This window comes from Bos indicus x Bos taurus, chromosome X (assembly GCF_003369695.1).
Source record: "Bos indicus x Bos taurus breed Angus x Brahman F1 hybrid chromosome X, Bos_hybrid_MaternalHap_v2.0, whole genome shotgun sequence".
In the NCBI taxonomy this organism is placed as follows: domain Eukaryota; kingdom Metazoa; phylum Chordata; class Mammalia; order Artiodactyla; family Bovidae; genus Bos; species Bos indicus x Bos taurus.
This window is the reverse complement of record NC_040105.1, coordinates 37,495,812-37,519,597: the sequence shown is the minus strand read 5'-3', so window position 1 is coordinate 37,519,597 and position 23,786 is coordinate 37,495,812. Positions and strand designations below refer to the sequence as shown.

Below are 23,786 nucleotides of genomic sequence, written 5' to 3'. Positions count from 1 at the left end.
ATTGGCTAAGGATGGGCAAATAATGTAATGAGAATTAGGAACCAGGTCCAGGATGTTGGCTTGACTATTGGAGGAGGAACTCTTTCCTGTCCTGGACAGTGTGAGGCAAGGATGAGAGGTTTGCAGCTGTTGTGGTGTTCAAGAGAAGCAGACCTGGGATTAGTGAGGGGAGGCCCACAATGCATGAAGTCTGCAAGTGAAGCCAATACAGAGAAGAGAGATCAGGCCTTGCTAAGATCTGAGCATCTGGATCAAGCCATGCTTGATCATCTCTGGTCAATAATTTCCTTTCATTTTTTGAGTAGTGTGAGCTGGGGTTTCTGTCAATTGCAATATAAGGATTCCAATGTAACAAACACTGCATAGCATTTATCGAGAAGCTTGCAACGTGCCTGACACTGCAAATATCACAAGGCAGGCTTCTTCAAGCCTCACAGCATCCCTAAAACTGATGTCCAATTCTTACATCACCAATGAGAACACCAAGGCCTGGGAAGTTAAGTAACTTCCCCAAGGTTACACAGAGAGTCGTGAAGCCAGGATTGAACCCAGGAAGTCTGATCTGAGTCCACTATCTTAACCATCATGTTCTTTTTTCCCTTTTCTATATAAAGAACAATCTTTCGTTACATAAGTGGGACCTTTATCCCATCTCACTTTTGACTTCAAAAATTACTGTAGACATGCCAACTGCATAGAGTGAATCCCAGGCACTGTTGGTTTAGTTTAGAACATACTATCGTAGCATTTAATTTCTAGTACCAGCCTTGAAAAAAATTTTTTTTGACCTAATAGGATCATATAATGTATTCTTTTGTTTATCCATGGTGACTACTGAATACTGACTATATTTTTAGCAGGTCAAATTAATAAGAAATATGATTATGCAAGATTATGGCTTGCATTTTACAGACAGTCTATATCAAAGAAGGGTTTCCAAAAGAGTGTATTTACATTTGTTATATCATTCCAAAATAAGCTGCACTAATCTTTTCGGATTATCACTTGACAACTAGAGGTCTTCAGATTCTTTAGGCCTCTGACATCAGTTTTGCTCATTCCTTGTGTAAGTGTTTGACTTATCTGGAAGCATTTCCTACCTTGGGTTGAAGCACAAACCACTCATCACTTGGATTTTCAAAGTTCCATGAGTCAAAAGGAATCTCCACCTCCCCCAGGAAGCTATTCCGTCCAAATCGATCATAATGCCAGACTGAGAGCTGCAGAGTTCTCGTTTCCAGCTGGGCATGGCTGATGGTGTACTGCAAAACCAGATTTACAACATCACACTCCATATCCATTTCTAGGACAGGGTGAAATTTACTTCCACCGGCTTCCAGATCATATGCAGTAGTAATACAAACAAAACAAACCCAAGAGAAAAACACTTCATTTTTCTTCATTTCTGCTACAAGTCAGGTTCTATTCCATAAACTCATTTGCATGAGATCTAGCACTGAAAGATCTATTGACAGGCTTTTCATGGGGGTTTGATAAACTTCAGATATTATATAAAAAGTGCGAGGTGATGAAGCTTGTCCCCTTTTCAGCTTTACTTGCTTTTTACTTGCCTGATTATTTTGTCAACAACTACTTTGTAAGTGCAAGGTTTAATGTATCAAGTCTTTAATTTCTCTGTCTTATTTATAACAATAAGACCCAAATCCAGGAAAGTTTGACAGTGAGAAACTTGCAAATGTCAAACTTCATAAAGTCCAGCCTAAATGCAGGGGTGAAATCGATATATACATAGATTGAGCAGAAAGAAAATATTGCTGGCATGGTTTCCCTTTTCCAGCAGAACATTATCCAGGGCCACATACGCACACCCCCTCAAAATCTCCTGATTGTCCTCTGCAAATACCACTTCAGACACACTTCAGACTGACTGATTCCTCATCTTGGATTCGCATCATCCTTCCTGTTTCTGGAATGATTCACCTTGGCCCTGCTTCCCAGATCTGCCACGTCATTCTTATCTGTTCTGCTTCAGCTCATCTTTGCTATCCTGTCATGGCTGCTGGATTCACCCTCTGCATATATTCATTCCTTTTCATTTTGATCTGTCTTGATACTGGCTCCTGCTTTCACATATCCCTGCTGACATATGCCCCCACTCGCCAACTTCCTTCTGTGGTGGACTCCATGACTCCATTATTCTGGCTTCAAGATCCATAATTTACCCTGTGACTGGCAGTAACTTCAACATCCCCGTCCCCTTGGAACTTTCTCACCAGGCCAACTGTGTCCAGGGTGAGGGAAGAGGTTACATGGAGGCCCATGGGAAAAAGTAATGTCTCTAGAATTGGGGCCTGGGTTATATCTTACCTAGGCCACTGTCTCTGAGATTTTTCAAATCTAGCCCTGCATCTCCACTGTTGATTAACCACATGGATAAACTCAGCCAAATTCTGAAACCCTAACAGGAAACAGCACATTTTAATGCTGCGTTAGCAGAACAATGAGTATGTATAGAGTGACCTGCTAAGTTAGGGCCAAAACTTTGACAAACTTCTTTAACAGGGAACTAGAAAAAAAATTGTTTTCCCAAGGGTGAAACATAGTTTTGGACAAGAGGTCTTAATACCAACTCAGATGTAATTTTCCTGGATCACCTCTACTTCCAGTGCAATCTTCAGAGCAGCAGAGAAATAGACTAAGAGTGGTTTACACCGCTTTCTTTTCCAGACACAGAGAGCCAACTGACTCACATTCTGCTTTTCTAAAATACATATAAGCCTTGACATGCAAACCCTTTACAGTTACATCTAAACCAATGAGGTAAATCGAGTCATTAAAGTTACCGTGAAAGAGTATTGATTTACCTTTAGGGTTTCATTGAATTCTGGATTGGTGCCTGTTCTTATTTTGGTCTTGCGCTTGTTATTTCTGGACTTGTCAGGAAGAAGATATGACTTGACATAACTGTATATGATTTAAAAAAAAATGAAAGTAATCCTTGGGAAACATCTACTTTGAGAGAAATGCTCAGGGACTTCAGTGAATAAAAAGGGTAAAAGAAACAGGCTAGTGAGTATAAGAGACAGAACCAAAGAGAACGTGGTTTACATACCAGGACATTTTGAAATATAACTCTGGCCCTTCAATAAGAGAGAAGTTGTAAATTCTTGTGGTAAAAAGAGTGGGTTCCAGAGTCAAGCCAGCTGGGTTTGAATTACTCCAGGTGTCAATGGTTTGGGGGAACTCAAGAGCTTACTTAATCTCTCTGTATCCCAGTTTCATCATCTGCAAACCTGGGATGATGACTTAGGGGATGATAAGGATCAAATGAGCTGACATATACAAGGAGCTAATATATTATACTACTGAATAAGTATAATCTATTATTATGAACAATGCTCTTGATCATAGAGGTAATTTTCCTCTCCACTCAGATGTCTGGACTTCTGATGAGTGGAGTCAATGGGTGAATAAAGAAAAATAGTGAAAAAGAGGAAATTAAAATTAACAACCTGAAGTCACAATAGCAATTCTCCCCAATACCTGGCCTTGAGCAGTCCCAGGATCAGGGCATCATGGCAGACTCAGAAATGCACAAGATGTACAAGACTGAAATGTAAAAAGATGCTACCAGAGTCCTGAAGTCCACCTACTGTGGCTTTAAATGATCCCTTTGAGACTGATGATACCAATCCTGAAGCTCTCTGATATTTAGCTAAGGAGGTAACCAGACCAATCTATTTGTCTACTCATTTGTCTGTTTTGGAAACAGATTTGCTGAGCTGTGTATTAAACCTAGGTTATCTATTATGTAGAAAAAGGGTAAACAGCAGGTCTGAGACTGCTGTCATTTGAATTATCTGTTTATAAGTTTGGCTCTTGGCTGGCATGCAGAACCTGGGTTTCAGGAGGATTTTCATCACTCCAGGAGCAGAAATAAGTGGCTCACTGTGCCAAAAATATTTGTGGAAATAGTATAGCTCCTGCTGAACATCTGCTTTCATGTAGGAGACTGAGATTTTGGTATGTGACCAGCTGAGTCTCTCAATGAGCTTCCCTGGTAGACAACACTCCCCATGTGTTTTCACCACTTGTGGCTGGAGGACTTAAGCACATCCTGTGTGACTCCACTGGGAGAGGTCCTCGGAAGCTTAAGCCTTGATTCTCTTGAACTTTGCCACATATGCCTTTTCCCTGTACTGATTATGACTGTGTGTGGAGACCTGTGAGTCCTCAGAGTGACTCACCAAACTGGCAGTGGTCCTGGGAAGCCCTGGGTCTTACCTTCCCATGGTCTCACCTGCCCTCCCAGGCTGATCCTGGAAATCCCAAGAGCCTCATAATTACCCTTTCAGGTTGTTCAATTAGGCAAACAGCTTGGTAATTTTTTCTGGAGGGTTTCCCAGAACAAAAATTAACAGGATACTCTCATACAGCCTGGGGTGTGCCAACGTGTCAGCCTTGTATGACAAAGAAGCTGCCTCTGTGTGAACTACAAATCTGTGAGTCCTGAATCATGCTGAGTAATAGCTACTTTAAAATCTTACAGTTCCCTGGTGGTCTAGTGGTGAGGATTTGCTACTTTCAATGCCACGGCCTGGCTTCAATCCCTGGCCAGGGAAATGAGATCCCACAAGCTATAATGCGCAGCCAAAAAAAAAATTTTTTTTTAAATAAAATAAAACTCAGGTAACTACAAATGCGACCATTATATATGCATGTCAGAGAATATTTAGAAGTGTGGCAGAGGAAGAAAGTGATGATCAACCTTCTGATTCTAGATGAATGCTACAAGGCTTCTGAAAAAGAAACACACAAGGTGACAAATACATGTAATTCACATGGGCAGTGACTGAAACAGTCTGGGAAACATGCTATGTGCTTACGCATCTGTCCTCTGTTTCTTTTCATCTCCTATGGCCAGATTTCTGCAGTTCTTGACAAAAATGTAGAGCCCGCCAGTTTCATAGCTGTAGCTGATGTGCAAAAGGATTTCCCCGCTGACCTTCACGTTGCCATAGTCTCCTGTCTCACTGTAAACACTCATCATGCTGTTCAGGCTGGTCTGGAATCAACAAGATGAAAAGAGGCATCCGGGGTTATGCTAGTGATCTTGCCACAGAAGCTATCTCCCACCACTTAATTACAATTCCCGTTGTTTATAACGAGCAGGGAAGCTTACGGTGAAGGAAGAAAGCAAAAGATGGCTTGTTTTTCTGATGTTGCATAAAATCCAAGCCTGAGAAAGGACAATGTCTAGGACCATTAGTAAGGAAGGCAGGATGCTCGCTGAGAGGGGATTAACTTTTTGGGTTAGTGAATAGCCTTTGTTCATTCACTTCTAATGAATAGGGGGACACAGGCATTTCCCATTTCATCTCCTCTCCCCATCCCTGTAGCTTTCTCCTCTTTCACTGGGAGACTCAAGGTCACTCTACTTCAAGGTCTAGAATGCACTCATCAGGACAAAGAAAAAAGAACCCATATTTCTGTGCAAGGATAAGCTACAAGCTTTTCTCTCTGATACCTACATAGAGTATTCCATCCCATAAGTCTCTGAGAAGCCATACTATAACCCAGCAGGACCCTATGGGGCCTTCCCAATGTAGCCCCTCCCCTTTATCTGCTACTTTATTGCCTCTGAAGTACCTTCAATTCAGTTCAGTTCAGTCACTCAGTTGTGTCCGACTCTTTGCGACCCCATGAATTGCAGCATGCCAGGCTTCCCTGTCCATCACCAACTCCCGGAGTTCACTCAAACTCATGTGCAGCGAGTCAGTGATGCCATCCAGCCATCTCATCCTCTGTCGTCCCCTTCTCCTCCTGCCCCCAATCCCTCCCAGCATCAGGGTCTTTTCCAATGAGTCAACTCTTCGCATGAGGTGGCCAAAGTACTGGAGTTTCAGCCTCAGCATCAGTCCTTCCAAAGAACACCCAGGACTGATCTCCTTTAGAATGGGCTGGTTGGATCTCCTTGCAGTCCAAGGGACTCTCAAGAGTCTTCTCTAACACCACAGTTCAAAAGCATCAATTCTTCAGTGCTCAGCTTTCTTTATAGTCCAACTCTCACATCCATACATAACCACTGGAAAACCCATAGCCTTGACTAGACGGACCTTGAAGTACCTAGATAATATTAATAGAATCTGATGCACATTTCCTGAGTTGTTTTACAGATGTTAAAACCCTCATCAAATGGAAGAAATTAATGATTTGATGACCATGAGCACATAGCCCCCAGACCTTCTGTAGCCTAAGGATTGATCATCATCAACTAATCAAAGAACTGTGCACAAACTGATCACATACTCTGAGACCTGCGACCCTCACCTGGCCTTTAGAAATGCTTTGCTCAAACCCTTCAGGAAGTTTGAGGGGTTTCAAGCACCAGTCATCCATCCTCGACATTTACACGATAAACACTGCACTTTCCTTCACCACAACCTGGTGTCAGTAGATTGCCTTTACTGTACCCAGACAACCAGACCCAAGATTGATTCTGTAACATAACTACATCTTCCAAAAGGGCATGCCATGAGAACATCACTGCCCATAGCTGTCAGGACTCCCCTGACCAGCTGTGAGGCCACAGGGTTAGTAACTAATATGACCATGGCTTTCTACACATGTATAAAATAGCAACTCACAAACAGAACACTAAACAAGAAAATAATACACCAACCAATAAATAAAATTAAAATGCAAAAAGAAACCCTGTCCAAATGTGCCAGAATGAATGAAAGTTCTGATGGGACACTAATAACAAGAGATGCATTTTAAATTAAATGTAACAAAATTATCCTGTAGTGCCAGCAACATGAACTCTGTGTCTTAGCAACAGGATTGTCACAAAAAACCACCTGGAAGGCGTTCAGGAGTGATCTAGGCATTTCAAAAGCCCTGTCTATGAACGACTGGGAAGTAAAGACTATGGTGATTGCGAAGAGAGGTTAGACTGCATACCTTGTATATATTTTTTTGTTTATATATAAAACAAAAGTCATTACCTTCCTCCAATTGCTCAAAGTACAGACTGATACAAAAGCAGTGGGTGATATGGCCAGTCTCTTTTTCAAGCTTAAATCAAGGGCAAGAGCAAACCAAGGATCCCATAACACCAGAATTTTCATGATAGCAGGTGTCTTTGCAAACTTTAATTGCCTACTGGTCACTTGGGGGTCTCATTAAAATGAAGGTTCTGATCCACACAGTCCCAGGTGGAGTCTGAGATTCTGTCTTCTTTTTTTTTTTTTTAAGATTTGTTTATTTATTTTTGGCTGTGGTGGGTCTTTGTTGCTGCACTCGGGGTTTCGCTAGTTGCAACGAGCAGAGGCTGCTCTCTAGTTGCGTTGTGCAGGGCTTTTCATTGCGGTAGCTTCACGTGTTGCAGAGCTCAGGCTCTAGGGCACTTGGGCTTTATAAGTTGTGGCTCCTGGTCTCCAGAGTGCAGGCTCCATAGTAGTGGTGCAAGGGCTTAGTTGCTCTGCAGCATGTGGAATCTTCCCAGATCAGGGATTGAACCAGTGTCCCTTGCATTGCAAGGTCGATTATTAACCACTGGACCATCAGGGAAGCCTTGCAATTCTGCTTTTCTAACAAACTCCTAGGTCCACAGTTCCCAAACTGTGTGTTAAGGCATCCCAGAGCACCAGCCCCAACTCACAAGGGGCACCGCAGCATATTTTAAAATTCCCAGGGAAACACCAGTGACAACTATTAGACACCATGCAAACTGCTAACAGTAGTTCACAGTGTTAACGTTCAATCCCACTTTCTTCTTTTTAATAAAGTCCTATCCATGCGAACCTGAGTTTTAGGCAATAACTATGACAAAAAACATGTACTGCACAAAAATCCATGAGGAAAAGGAAATGAAAATGCTGCTGCCAACTCATGTAGTCCCCATCAGGCCCACACATCACCTCAGGGGCTATTTAAGAATGGAAAGAGTCGGACACGATGGAGCGAGACTGAAGAATGGAATAAAAATATTATTTTTTCAAATGGTTACTGTGCATTATATTTTCAAATGGCTACTAAGTTGTTAAGATACCAGTGCTTATTTTTTTTTCCAAGCTAACTATTTAACTGGGCTAGGTGGCTCAGACGGTAAAGCGTCTGCCTGCAATGTGGGAGACCCAGGTTCGATCCCTGGGTCGGGAAGATCCCCTGGAGAAGGAAGTGGCAACCCACCCCAGTACTCTTGCCTGGAAAATTCCATGGACTGAGGAGCCTGGTAGGCTACAATCCATGGGGTCACAGAGAGTCAGATATGACTGAGTGACTTCACTTTCACTTGGCCTAGCAGCGCTATGAAATTACCACTGAGACACTAGGGGTTCTGTAAACTGACAGCCTTTTATAGTCTCTGTCCCAGGTCACTCAATATTGCTGGTCAACAGAACATGCTTTGAGTTTCAAGGGCTTTAAGAATAAGCCCCAAACCCCTTATGTCACATATGAATCAAGTCTGGCTCACAGAAATTATTGGCGGTGCCAAAACATTGTGAAATAAAGTTCATATTTTATGGCAGAGCTTGAAAGATTTAAACATTCTTTTTTGTTTTTATTGAACCACATGGCTTGCATGATCTTAATTCCCTGACCAACCTGGGCCCTGGACCACCAGAGAATTCCCCAAGAAAAATTTGAACGTGAAAAAGTTCATCTGCCCTTTGGCCTCCTTGCCTGACTTCTATGGGCAGAACAGTTCTTGGAGCTTTCTGAGATGCTGTTCCCAGGTTATAATCTTCAATACAGCACCAATAGAATTTCCCATTTCTTTCTTAGATCGACTGATTATTTTTTTGTTGTTGACAACAAAGCAAAAGATTTCCAATTTTTAGTCTGAGGACCTCCACACCATATCTCACTGACCCCTTGGGTCACTGACTTATATCTATACCACATCCTTCTGTAGCTACTCCTTCAAAGAAGGTCCTCTGTTAAAGCATGAGATCAGTACATAGAAAATTCAGTTTAAGAACCCACTACTGCAGAAGCTTGGAAGAAACTGAAGAAGTTACAAGAATTTTACTGCTAACCAAACTCTATGCTTTTAACCAAGCCAATGCTGTGAATTAAACAGAGATGTTTATTCTAAGGGGCTTCCCTGGTGGCTCAGATGGTAAAGAATCTGCCTGCAATGCAGGAGACCCAGGTTGGATCCCTCAGTTGGGAAGATACCCTGGAGAAGGGAATGGCTACCCACTCCGTTATTCTTGCCTGGAGAATCCCATGAAAAGGTGCCTTGTTCACGGTAAACCATTCTGGACCATGTATCTTTTCTCTAGTCCACAGATTCTAATGTTTTAAAAATGTGTTGTCTTTGAAATACTTGGATTCTGATTATATTATTACCTTTTAAAAGAGGATTGCTGGTTAATGATACATGAGTCAGAAAGACTGGAAGAATTGCCTAGCTAATGAGATTTCCTGTACCATGAAATCCATGAAGTACAATTGGAAAAAAGAAAAAGGAAAGGTTGAACACTCACAGTGTCTGAGTCAGCATCAGGCACACTTAGGTAGGTCCATTTCCTGTCAGAGCCTGCTTGAGAATTCTTTAAGGAAGTTGCCCAAAGGTCAAAAGAGAAAAGCATATTAGAGCAACAGATGGAAATAAAAGACACCAAGAAAAGACCTGGAGACATACAGATAGATAAAAAGACACAGGAGCACCTAAAGCCCTCTCAAAGAAGGGTTCAAACACCAAAGTAAGATGGAATATTATTCTGTAGGAGTGGGAAGTTATGGACATGATGTACGAATAGGGAAGAAAGTTACTTGGCTATGTGTTTAAGGAAAGTGAGGAAAGTGACTGGTGGTAGCAAGGAGGATATCTGAGGAACTGAGAGAATGGCAGCAGGGAAATTTACCAACTGAGAACCGAGATAATTCAGAGGGTTCAGCTGATGAGAGCCTGAACTAGGGAGTGATGAGGTTTTAAAATGTGGTAGGGAGAGGTTTTTTTAAAGTAGGAATCAGGACCCTTAGGAAAAGCCCCCACAAAATTTGAATAAAAGGTACTCTGTGGACAAAAGGCAAGCAGGAGATTATAATAACTTTTAATTCATGATCCTGTGTTTTCCAAGAACTTGATTCTCTTCTTTGGAAATGCAAAGAAAACCAACAAGAGAGAATATTCTAGTGCATGCTCAAGAATTGCTTACTGTTGACAGGCCACTCGCTAGACTGTGAGTATTTGAAGAAAACCGGGAGGACACTAAGTCATCAATGCCATCTTCCATCTCTTCTAAGGAATCCTAAGGAAGGATGGAGGGGAATAAAATCAGTGCCTTGGTGTCCTTCCTAGAAAGTCTTTTCACTTACAAAAAACCACTTTTTAAAATATTTATTTATAATTGACTTATGATTGCTTTATGACATTGGTTTTATTTCTGTCATACATCAAAATGAATTAACCGTAGGTGTACATATGTCCCCTCCCTCTTGAATCTCCCTCCCACCTCCCGCCCATTCCCACTCCTCTAGGTTATTACAGAGCCCTACTTTGAGTTCCCTGAGTTATACAGCAAATCTCACTGGCCATCTATTTGACCTGTGTTAGTGTATATGTATCCATGCTACTGTCTCCATTCATCTCACCCTCTCCCTCTTCTCCCCAACCCTGTCCATAAGCCTGTTATCTATGTCTGTGTCTCCACTGTGGCTCTGTGAACAGATTTGTCAGTACCACCCTTCTAAATTTCAAATATATGAATTAATATATGACATTTGAGAACACTTTTCTTAAATACTTGAAATATCAGATACAAATATCTATAAAAAACTCCATTCCTAGGTTTTGCTCTTTTGCTCTCCATTCGACCTGAATTACAACCATCTGAAGATTGGGGTCCCCTTCCTAGCGATGCTTGCTTTATGGAAAAAACATGAAATGTGGAATCACACAGACCTGGGCATTCAATTCCTCCTTCACTGCTCACTAAATTGATTTACTTTGAGCAAAGTACTTATTTTTTAATTTAAAAAGTTGAGGTGCATTTGTGTATATATGTGTGTGTGTATGCACATTAATGTATGCCTGTGTATGTCTATACTGTTAAGACACGGAAATGTATCTTGAAAATCTCTTCAATAGAATAAACTATTTTACATATTGGTTTCTTATCCAAAATTCCAGATTCTACTTTTCTTTCCCCACTTTTTATCCCCTGGTTATTTAAATAATACATTTTTATAGTAAAAATTTCAAGTAATATAGATTAAAAAAACTTGTATCTCCACTCACATATTAATAATTAAATTTCAATAATCTTTGATGGATGAACAGGGTACATATACACACAGATAAATGGATTATATCATGCATACTATTTTCTTTCTTTCTTTTTTTTTTTATTAAGGACACCTTTCTTTTTGGTTTCTCCCCTCTTCCCTGGTCCTCCTTACCCTGGGTGCAGCTAGTATTATGCATCCTGTTCAAATTACATTCTCTTTTTAAAAAGTTTTCTGCATCTATTGATGTAGTTTTTATTTTCTCCTTTAATATAGTGAAGGGGCTTCCCTGGTGGCTCAGATGGTAAAGCATCTGCCTGCAATGCAGGAGACCCGGGTTCGATCCTTGAGTCGGGAAGATCCCCTGGAGAAGGGAATGGCAACCCACTCCAGTACTCTTGCCTGGAAAATCCCATGGACGGAGGAGCCTGATAGGCTACAGTCCATGGGGTCGCAAAGAGTTGGACACGACTGAGCGACTTCACTTTCATTTTAATATAGTGAAATATTAATTATGTAAAAGATATTCTTATATAGATGAATTCTTCTATTCAAACCTAGAATAAAACTTGCTTATTGCAATATTTTTGATTTACTGCTAGGTTTGTGTATATATTCAAGTTTTCTGTATATATTTATAAATTAATTTACCTTGTAGTTTTCTTTTTTAAACTATTTTAAAAATCAAGTTTGAGTATTCAGGTTATATAAAATGGCTTCATATCATGAATTTGAAGATTTTCAGAGTTTTGAATTTGAACATTTTCAGAAGATTTTCTATGATCAGTAATAGTTTAGTAACATTGGAATTATCTGTTCTTTAAAGGCTGAATACCAAGTAAGCTTTGAAACCATTTGCTCTCATTGCCCACCGCTACCACTGCCCTTTTGTGGTGGATTTAAAAATACTTTGTAGTTTTTTATTACTATAGTAAATAACATTGAGTGTTAGAACTAAGTTTCCTGGTTTGTGTCAGAAAAATTTTAATAATGTCATTTAACATTTGTTTTATCTTTCATCCCAAGGAGTTCAAATTGGATTATAGCTGTTGTAGAAATAAGAATTTCAGATTAGAACCTTCACCTTCACAATAATTTAATTCAACATTCTCATTTCATGAATGACTTTACCTTAAACATTAAATTTCACATAAGTTAGTCTCAATTGAGAAGACAGTTTAGGGGGATAACGTGAGATGTAGAAATGTTCATATAAAACATATAGTCAGATAAGTCTAGTAATGTTGGATTTAGGAAATGTTAGGATTCCTTACGTTACCTGGGTTTAGATTAAGTGACACGCTTTTTAATGAAGAACTGAAATCCCCAACAGGTGTTTTCTTAGAGATACTTGTCACTCATTAACCTGATCACCTGTTACCTTTTCTAAATCATATTTGTTTTTATATGTTAGTTGTGAAGACTAATAGGAAGAAATGATTGTATAGCCTCACTTCACTCTCAACTCATCCTCCCCGAAAGTGGACAGGTTTGGAATAAGCCTGTGCCGTTTCTTCATGACCATTAGACACTCTTCCATATCCAACTTACCAAGTCTTTGTCCAAAGCCCCAGGGACAGATTTGCTCCTTATGCTTATAGTATCCTCTAAGTCTTCTGTAAATGACCCGCTCAAATCTAACTCAGATCGACTCCGGTCTGTAGGAAGGAAAAGGGAAGAAGGGAATCATCTTGTTTTGTTAGAAGGGTTCACTTCTCATTGCAAATGTTTCATTGTTATTCCAATTCTTTCTAGGGATAGGGCATAGACAGTGTCATGAAAACAATAGTCAGAAACTTCATACTGTTTACGCTAACATGCTACCATTTATTAACAGTATTTTGAAAATTTCCTGGACTGACTTACCAACACTGATCTGTACATTTCTCCTTTGAGCATAGGAAGGCAAATGTTCTACTACTATAACATGATCAATTTGTAAGCTATTTAAGAATTTTGTTGTGCTCAAAAACCTTGGCAAACTCTCAAAGAATGGGCCATTAAGTTTAGAAAAAAATAAAACATTAAGTATTCCTTATTTATTAGAGAATCTATTGTCTACTCCATGGAGAGGAGCCTGGTGGGCTACAGCCCATGGGATCGCAGAGAGTCAGACATGACTGAGCATGCACACATACATTGTGTTTTTATATTTGACATAAAATGTAATGAAATGATGCAAGTTCTTTTCACACAAAAATGGAGTAGCTATAGGGAAATTGAAAGGAACTTCTATTTCTTTGCACACCAGAACATTCATCAGCAGAATTTCTTGCTTTTAAACATATAAAGAAAAATGCAAAACTCAGTAATGCTGTGGATAGCTTATCAACAGTTTATTTCCATAAAAGACTTCTATGTTGAAACCCTGCTGAGAGAGAATACTTGCTTATAAATGAGAAAGACTGAAGAGAGCAACTGATTAAGAGTGAAATGATAAATGAAACAGCACAGAACTGCTTAGCATAGCACCAGACACAGAGTATGTACTCAATCCACAGGAGCTACTGAGTATTATTAAGAGGAGAAATGAAGGGGCTTCTCAAATGGCTCAGCAGTAAAGAAGCCGCCTGCCGATGCAGGAGACACAGGAGACATGGGTTCAAGCCCTGGGTCGAGAAGATCCTCTGGAGGAGGAAATGGTAACCCACTCCAATATTCTTGCTTGGGAAATCCCATGGACAGAGGAGCCTGGCCAGCTAGAGCCCATGAGGTTGCAAAGAGTTGGACACAACTGAACAACTCAGTATGAGCACGAGTAGTAGAAATACACTCCACGAGGTTGGCTTCTAGGCTAGTTTAAAATTATTCATTGAACTAGAGAACCAATTTTCTAGTCCTAAACCAAATGCAATAATAGCCATGCACATTTAGCCAACTGTTTGGGAGCGACTTGTCTTGGAGAGACACCCCCAACTCAGCACAGAGAATCCAGCCTTAGGCTTTATGTTAGCATTAGATATCTGGTAATTTCTTCCTTCTGGGGATCTTGTCATGATTTCAAATCTAGACATGGGACATAAAGTTCCTAATCATAACATATGTTTCTGAAGAGTTTCCTTATTCAAAGGTAATAAAATTATACCATAAAATAATATTTGTTTCACAGGGGTTGTTGTGATGCTAAAGTGAAACAATATGTTTGAAGGGATCATACAAATGAAAGGGGTTATTAATAATCCTTTAATGCTGCTTGCAAAGAAGGCCTTATTTAAACCATGGAATAATGATTCATCTATCTAGATACAGGGCACTTCTGACCGATGAGTCGATGGAATTACCATTTCCTTGAATTCTGGGCAAGTGTCTTTATCTTTTGTATTAAATGAGCCAATCATATTTCCTGAACTCCTCTACTGACTTCTCGGCTCTGTCACTCAGTCATGTCTGGCTCTTTAAGACCCTATGGACTGTAGTCCACCAGGCTCCTCTGTCCAGGGGATTTCCCAGGCAAGAGTACTGGAGTGGATTGCCATTTCCTCCTCTAGGGATCAAACCCGCGTCTCCTGCCTTGGCAAGCAGATTCTTCACCACTGCACTATCTGGGAAGCCCCATGACTGTATACTCTTATCAAATTCAGAATTCACAGATTTTGCAAGGGGCTCAAGGCATCACATGGGCCATGACTGTATACTCTTATCAAATTCAGAATTCACAGATTTTGCAAGGGGCTCAAGGCATCACATGGGTCCATGTTTCAACAGTTCTTATGGAGTGGGCCGAACACCATGGGTCAAAGAGTGGATGATTATTTTCAAAGGCATGAAACAAACATTTAAGGCCCCACAAGGCAGTCAGTTTCACCTGATTTAGTCATTTTCACAACAGAGCAGTCAGGTTGGAAATACTCACCTGAGGAGAGGGAGGCCCGGGACACTGCTATGGATGGTGTGCTGGAAGGTTTTCGGCGATGAGTCTTTGTGAGGTCCTCAGAGGTGCTTTCAATGGCAGCCAAATCGGTGGAATTTTCAAAACCACGTTCCTTCTCACAAAGTAGAAATGGAAATATACATATAATATTGACTGTAATTGACTTCCAAATACTTCCGTCTACCAGTATAACCATATCTATCTTACTCTTCAAGAGGAGCCAGTTGACACCTAGAGAACCCTCAACAGGAGTCCGTAAGGCTAAAACTTACTATCAATACTCTCAAAAATATCTACCAAGAGTTTTGTTAACTAGCACAAAAGGTGTCTGAAATAATTATTTTTTCACAAAATTAGTGAATGTTATAAGGTTATCAGTAAAGATGGTGTAAGAACCTCCAAACTTACAGGAACTATGTGTAAGAATATGGCAAGCTTTACACCCACAGAATAGTACTCAGGGTTAGAACTCTCGCTTCCACATTTGTCCTCATTCTCCACACCCTCTCTCCTCAACCATGCCTTACTTTCACCACCCCTCACTTAACAGAAAAGCAGGCCACCTTCCCCATCACATAGGCTGGATGATCAGAATATGGTTGCTTACATCGTTATTTAAGTTTTTCATTATTTTATTAAATTTATTTATCTGGCTGTGTGGGGTCTTAATGGTGGCAACACAGGATCTTCATTATGGCACTCGAGCTCTCTAGTTGCGGCACGTGGGCTTAGTTGCCACACTGCATGCAGAATGTTAGTTCCCAGACCAGGGATCAAACCCTCATTCTCTTCAATGGAAGGCATATTCTTAACCACTGGACCACCCAGGAAGTCCTCCTACATCATTGTAATAATGTTCATAAAAGGATAAAGAATGGAGACTTCCCTGCTTATAGGAATGGGTGTTGTTGTTTTTTTTAATTTGGTATCTACTTGCTTATAGATGCTTGTTCATGTAATGGTATTCAGTCTAACACTTTATGTTTTCTCTTTTTTAAATTCTTTTATTGAAGTATAGTTGGCTTACAATGTTCTGAAAATCTCTGCTGTATAGCAAAGTGACTCAGTTACACAATATATACATTCTTATTTATATTCTTTTCTATTATGGTTCATCACAGGATAGTGAATATAGTTATCTGTGCTATATAGTAGGATCTTCTTGTTTACCCATTCTAAATGTAATAGCTTGCATCAACCAATCCCAAATTTCTAGTCCCTCCCCTGTGGCAATCACAGGTCTATTCTTTGCAAGTCTGTTTCTGTTTTGCAAATAAGTTCATTTGTGCCATGTTTTAGATTCCACATATAAGTGAAATCACATGGTATTAATCTAACATCACATAGTATGATGAATGGCATTATTTTGTTCTTTTTATGGCTGAGTGAAGCTGAGCACCGAAGAATTGATGCTTTTGAACTGTGGTGCTGGAGGAGACTCTTGAGAGTCCCTTGGACTGCAAGGAGATCCAACCAGTCCATCCTAAAGGAGATCAGCCCTGGGTGTATATTGGAAGGACTGATGTTGAATTTGAAACTCCAATACTTTGGCTGATGAGAAGAACTGACTCATTTGAAAAGCCCCTGATGCTGGGAAAGATTGAAGGCGGGAGGAGAAGGGGACGACAGAGGATGAGATGGCTGGATGGTATCACTGACTCAATGGACGTGAGTTTGAGTGAACTCCGGGAGATGGTGATAGACAGGGAGGCCTGGCGTGCTGCAATTCATGGGGTTGCAAAGAGTCGGACATGACTCGGTGACTGAACTGAACTGAATATTCCACTCTATATACATATCACATCTTCTTTATTCATTCATCTGTTCATGGACATACGGGTTGTTTGCAGGTTTTGCCTATTGTGAACAGTGCTGCTATGAACATAGGGTGCATGTATTTTTTTCAATTATAGTTTTATCTGGGTATATTCCCAGGAGTGGGATTGCTTGATCATATAGTAATTCAATTTTCAGTTTTCTGAGGAACCTCTATTTTCCAGGGACTGCACCAACTTACATTCCCACCAACAGTGACACTTAATTTCATTATAAAGGAAAATTCTGTCCCAACTTTGCCTGTGCCCACAGGGGCTTGACAATTGCATTGTTCCAAGTTCACTTAAGTATTAAACTAATTTTGTACTTCTGACAACTGGACTAAGGTTAAGTGTACATGCAAATGACACCATGATGTGATATGATTGAACCTAAAAGAGACTCTTTAGTTGCCCCTTCCAAAAACAACCAAAAACTGTCTTTAAATATCCTAGAGAAAGGAATCCCCTTCTTGGTGCCCTACATAATTTACCCCATAACTTAGACACTGAGGCAATGTTAATGAACTCATTCCAGAAAGATAGAAATGCAAATCAATGCAACTCCAATATAGACTGGATTTGGTCTTTGAGTGTCGGACACGACTGAGCGACTTCACTTTCACTTTTCACTTTCATGCATTGGAGAAGGAAATGGCAACCCACTCCAGTGTTCTTGCCTGGAGAATCCCAGGGACGGGGGAGCCTGGTGGGCTGCCGTCTATGGGGTCGCACAGAGTCGGACACGACTGAAGCGACTTAGCAGCAGCAACTACCTGTAGCAGGAGGAATATAAGTCCTAACTTTTCTAATTGCCACCCATTCAAAAAGGTGGTCACACATGGATTCCTCTAATGAAGCAAGACCAACTGCCTTAGCAGCATTTAACAGTGACAGTAAATTTTCCAACTGGCACCCTGGGAATAACATTAATATTGAGCACTAATAGGCCAATTAATATTGCACAGTATGTAACACATACCCTGGAGATTCAGGATGTGAGGCCCAAAATTAGTTATATCACAGCAGAGCACAGGTTAGAGACTTTCATGTTTTAAGAAATTTCCATTTTAAAAAGGTACTTCTCACATGCTAAAGCAGACAAGAACACTGAAACAGAGCGACTCTGAGAAGTGGGAGAAATTGAGAAATTGTTAAGTTGATCATCATGTAACTCTATATGGGTCTTCTATTCATCATGAAAGAGCAAATATGCTTCATAAAGTACTGTGCTGCACTAAGTTTATCTGACAGAAAGTATTTCTCTTTGTGCCTCTTTTTCTTTTAGAAAAGACCAGCTACATCAGTTAGAATGTAAGCATGAGATTAGCACAAGCACCATATGTGTGTGTTAGTCGCTCAGTCGTGTTCAACTATGTGACCTCATGGATTATAGCCCGCCAGGCTCCTCTGTCGAAGGGATTTCCCAAGCAAGAATACTGGAGTGGGTTGCCATGCCCTTCTCCAGGGAATCTTCCCAAATCAGGGAACATAGAACCCTGGTCTCCTGCATTGCAGGCGGATTCATTATCATCTGAGCCTATATATATCAATACATATGTCTACTCAATCATAGGAAATTTTTGTTGGGGAATATCTAGGGCTTCCCTTGTGGCTCAGATAGTAAAGAATCTGCCTGCAATGTGGGAGACCTGGGTTTGATCCCTGGGTTGGAAAGATCCCATGGAGAAGGGCATGGCAACCCTCCTCAGTATTCTTGTCTGGAGAATCCCCATGGACAGAGGAGCCTGGCGGGCTTTAGTCCATGGGGTCACAAACAGTCAGACATGACTGAGCCACTAAGCACAGAGTAGGTGTTGTTTAATAAAGAAGTATTCATATATTTGTAGCAACTTGGATGCACTGAGAGATTATCACAGTGAGTAAGTCAGAAGGACAAATCTTATCTAAAATATGACAAATGAACCTGTCTACAAAACAGAAAACAGAATTGTACACACAGAGAACATACTTGTGGTTGCCAAGAGAGAGGGTTTGGGGGGAGGGATGGAGTTGGAGACTGGGGTTAGCAGATGTAAGCCAATATATGTGGAATGGATAAACAACAAGTCAGTCTCTTATGATAAAGCATAATGGAAAAGAATGTAAAAAAAGAATGCATATATGTGTATAACTGAATCACTGCTGTACAGCAGAAAGTAACAACATTGTAAATCAATTGCAATTTAATGGTTTAAAGTTCTTAAAATTAAAAAAAAGAGAAATATTCACCTAAAGGTTGTAGATATGAGGGGATTAGCACATGAGAAGGAGCTCCCTCCTTACCCCCCACCTCCAGTGATGATACTTAGGAAGATAAGCCTTGTTTTGAGAACAAACTTGACTAACTTACTAATTATTGGACTGACAGTCTGCTGCTTCCCACTAGCAGAGCTGTACCAGCTGTTAACATTTTTTTTTAATACTTCTGGATCAGTTGGTGAGCAGGGCAACTCCCAGTCCACCCCTTCTTCCTGTGCTCCTGTCCTCCACAACCCTAGTTTTCCCCACAATCCAGGTCACTGCATGGCCTGGGAGGAACCTCAGGATGCTGCCTAATCTTGCACCAGGGTCTGTTCTGATGGCTCAATGCCCCTGACATACTAGTTTCTAAATATTTTGAATGTCACCCCTTTTCAGGCTGCCAGAGAAGTGAGTACAGTCACAACTGTGCATGCACTTTTCTGGCTACTGAACAATACTGTTTGTGGAGCTAAGTATAAATACTGATAAAATTTTAAATAGGCCTTTTATCTTATCAACAAGTTTAATTTAGACTAAAACTGTTTAAATACACTTATTATTATTATTCTTTAATTGTCTGAATGCCTTTGGACTCTTCATTAAAAGTATCTGTAGAATCTTGTCGTTCACAATCTCCACATCTATCTTCGTGTTCCAAAGCCCACTAATACCTCCTGCAGTAATACCATGGCCTCCTTCCTAACAGGCCTTCTGGCTTCCTCTCTTGTTCCCAACAGGCTCTTCTCAGCACAGCCCTCAGTTCCAGCATAAACAGAAGCCAGATCATGTCATTAGTCTGCTGAAAATTCTCCAACTGCCACCATCTTCTCCAGAGTAAATGCCAAAGCGCACACACAGTCCACACGGCCCATCTGGCCCTACTTCCCCTCTGAACTCATTTTCTCGTATCCCTCCTTTGTTCACTCATAACGGCCATACAGGGCTCCCTGTTCTTCCTTGAACACACCACATATGCCCCCACCTTAGGGTCTTTGCACTGGCTGCTCCTCCAGGGGCACTAAAGATCTTTCAGACTCTGGTGAAGCAAGAGCACTGACTATGCAGATGGGGGTCCTTGATGTAAGTGACTGCAATATAAAGTGATTCCAACAGCCTTCCCATAATGTATTTGCTGAACATCAGTGCTGTCCCAGTATGGATGACAACCTTGCAAGAGATGCTCGCAAGCTTAATTCTTTCACTTCTTTCAAGTCTTTGTTTGACCAGGGCTTGGCATAGAGAAGGTCCTCATTAAATATTGGCTGAATCAAAGAATTGTAGTTTGTGTGTAAAGACATAATATGTGAGCTATCTATATGGAGTTTCCTGCTTAATCAAACAATCTAGTAGATGTTCATTCACTCAAAAGAACAGCTTACACACACAACACACACAATGCAATTTAAATGCAGACTCTATCAGATGTATTGAAAAGAAAATGATAAAAATATTTTAAGAGTCTACCTTTCCTAATTTAAATCTGTTGGCAATATTTTATAACAGTCAAGTTCTTGACAAATAAAATGGATGATCAAAATCACAGAGTGCTAAACATGATTTATATTTTACTGAAACCATGTAGCCATTGAAACCCCCATCAAACAAATTCCACCTCTGAAACTGCCCTTTCCTTCACACTTGAGGCCTCCTGCCATGAGCTATGGATGTAGGAGGTTCAGTTCTGAGCAAGAAGCATCTATTACTGTTAAACAAGATCAACAACAGGCTCTCAGATTCAGAGAGCTGAAGGCTAGCCATGCCTCGGTGGTGAGGCTGAGTCCCAGATGGAGCTGTTCCTTCACATCTGTGAACTTACTCGACTGCTGACTGAGGTCACGCTGCGGGTGCTGGGGGCCGGTGACCTCGGAGTGCCTGGGGTCATACCATTGCTCCGGACACTCTTCGGAGTTCCAGGACCAGCTTCTGGCTCGTTGAAATCTGATGAGCCAGTGCTTCCCCTGAATGAGAAAAAACATTCTGACTTTAAAATGGAAGTGGAGCAGTGACCAAAGACATAGTCAGGGAAAACTCCCCAGAAAACAATGGCAACACGTGGACCACCTGAGGTACACCTTCAGGGGCTCATGAGGTTCAGCGCCATTTGTCTGACTCCAGCGTCTTCGTAATTGAACTTACCTCTCCAACTATTTTCCCCACTGCTCAGCAGTACTCTTCTAGCCAGCCCAGGTTGCCAACTATTTTTTCAACTTACCATGCTTGCTCGTGCTCCTGCTTCCACTTCTAAGGTTTTTGCTCATATTCTCCCCACCTGATAAGCCTTATTCGTCATTCTTGGTTTATCCAAATCCTCCCATCCTTCAAGGGCCAGATAAAGTCCAGCCTCCCTGACTGTGCCTTCTCTGTCCATCACAGGCCTTGCCAACCTCTGCTCTACTCAATTCCTGGTGACTACAGTCTTTCCCAGACTGTGTAGAAGTTGCCCACATGATGTCTTCTTTGGCTGCTTAAAAGATACGTGGGCCTTGGGACCTCTTTCAACATGAGCTCCTTGGGGACAGAGCTGATGACACACTTACCATGACACCTCCAGCACCTTCACAGTATCTTGGTGCAAAGGACGCACTCAGTTCAGATCAGTCGCTCAGTCGTGTCCGACTCTTTGTGACCCCATGAATCGCAGCACACCAGGCCTCCCTGTCCATCACCAACTCCCGGGGTTCACTCAGATTCACATCCATCGAGTCAGTGATGCCATCCAGCCATCTCATCCTCTGTTGTCCCCTTCTCCTTCTGCCCCCAATCCCTCCCAGCATCAGAGTCTTTTCCAATGAGTCAATTCTTCACTCAGTACATATTTAATCAAAGATTGGCAATTATATTTTATTTCTCAGTGTTTTAGTGACTGACTCATGGTGCACATTTAATAAACGAAGGCTAAAAACAATGACATTTTTGTAAATGAGTTTGATTCATTTTTATGTTTGCTAAAATGGATTCAATTCCATTCAGTAATGATTCATGAAAAAAAAAAAAAAAAACAGTTCCTGCTGGAGGTGATTGCAATTTTCTTATTAAATGGAATTTCATAAGTAAATAAGTATTGACAAATTAAAGGGAAGTGTTTGTCCTTCTTTCATTCTTTGCCATCAGTGAGCACAAAATATGCTCAGTAGTAAAATGTAAGCCCTTGTGAATTTCACTCAGTTACTATTTTAATAATTTATAAGTGCACCTGTAATAACAAAATCTCCTTATTAAAGCACAACAGTGACAGTTAATAGTGGCTAGAGCTCACAGTTGAGCCAACTGGAGGAGAGACTTATACGAATAAAGAAAGGGCATATTTTAAAGAGAATGATGGCACATGGGTCATTAATAGAAGAAAAATCTGGCAGAAGAATTAGCAATAAACATTGGAGCTGTTAACCACAGCTTGTAACTTTTTTCAAGGCTCTGCACCAGAGAAGCCACCAAAATAAAATATGCCCTGATTGATACAACCAGCCACCACAACTATTGAGATTTATGCAAACAGCAGCTGCGTTTACTGAGTATTGTCTAGGTGTTCGACAGTCTCCATTCCACAACATTCATTTTTTTTTCTTAAAAAAAAAAAAAAAGGTATGAACATTCGTATTTTACAGATGAAGAAACTGAGGCTTAGAGAGGTTAGGCACTTATTCCACACATGCATACAGAATTAGTATTAATAACATACAGAGTTAGTATTAACATATGATAAAGTCAGAATAAAAACAGAATTATCTGCTTATCCAAAGATAGCATTCAAGCTCATGCTAGTTCTTCAAATTGTTTATGCATCATTTTGCCAATCAAATTGTTACAACCAGGCAGGTTCTACACGGATAGAATGTAGAGAGGAATGCTATCAAGGAGAAGATAATCAAAGGGTTGAGAGAGCTGGTTAGTTTCTTAGATTTTGATTAAGTGAGCTCGGAAAATTTTCTGGGTAGCAGTCCTTCAATACTACACAGAGACAGTCCCTGACAAGTTATTTCTAGAACTGGTGGTCTGAATAAATTATAGTACTATGGACTCTGCTCAGAAAGGGTCTATGACTGTGTTTTTTGTGTCTGATGACAAGAAAGTAAAATTTGGGGATTAAATAGATTGATACAGTTTGAAATTCTTTGGTGATTTCCCTGAGCCCTCCGATTTCAGGTGCTACATTTCTACATTTGGCAAGTTAACAATGTTTGGACCTTTCTGAAGTGATGCTGTTCTTTCTCACAAGTTCAACGGAGAAGGGGCTTAGAGACCTACCCAGGGATGCTGTACACTGCCCAGAGGTTCTCTACTCTTACAGTAATACTACCAAAAAAAAGTCTCTCCCTACTGTTTTAGGCTTAAAAAAAAAGGCGGGGGGGAAAGTCACTCAGGCATGTTCAACTCAAAAAAAAAAAGTGAAAGTTAGTCACTTAGTTGTATCTGACTCTTTGTGACCCTATGGTCTATAGCCCACCAGGCTCTCTGTCCATGGAATTCTCCAGGCAAGAATACTGGAGTGGGTTGCCATTTCCTCCTCCAGGAGATCTTCCCAATCCAGGGACTGAACCCATATCTCCTTCATTGACAGGTGGTTTCTTTACCATCTGAGCCACCATACTGTTTTAGGTAAAGTCTCGAAAGATAAAGAGTTGGACTGAATCTTGCAGAAATGAACCAAAAGATTA

At 40.7% G+C, this 23,786-nt stretch overlaps 1 protein-coding gene across 2 annotated transcripts in view; it reads right to left on the bottom strand.

The window, feature by feature from the left end:
* The window catches only part of SYTL5 (synaptotagmin like 5), a 110,323-nt gene that overhangs the window by 18,881 nt on the left and 67,656 nt on the right, over window positions 1-23,786 (bottom strand). Inside the window, exons 6-13 of one of the 2 annotated variants that reach the window (XM_027534822.1) lie at window positions 20,948-21,089; window positions 15,056-15,185; window positions 12,754-12,860; window positions 10,134-10,226; window positions 9,459-9,524; window positions 4,848-5,026; window positions 2,826-2,925; window positions 1,101-1,262 (exon numbers count right to left, since the gene is read on the bottom strand). In XM_027534822.1, coding sequence (XP_027390623.1) covers window positions 1,101-1,262; window positions 2,826-2,925; window positions 4,848-5,026; window positions 9,459-9,524; window positions 10,134-10,226; window positions 12,754-12,860; window positions 15,056-15,185; window positions 20,948-21,089 — 979 coding nt within the window. The remainder of the gene's footprint in view (window positions 1-1,100; window positions 1,263-2,825; window positions 2,926-4,847; window positions 5,027-9,458; window positions 9,525-10,133; window positions 10,227-12,753; window positions 12,861-15,055; window positions 15,186-20,947; window positions 21,090-23,786) is intronic. The other variant, XM_027534823.1, reaches the window with a different exon arrangement.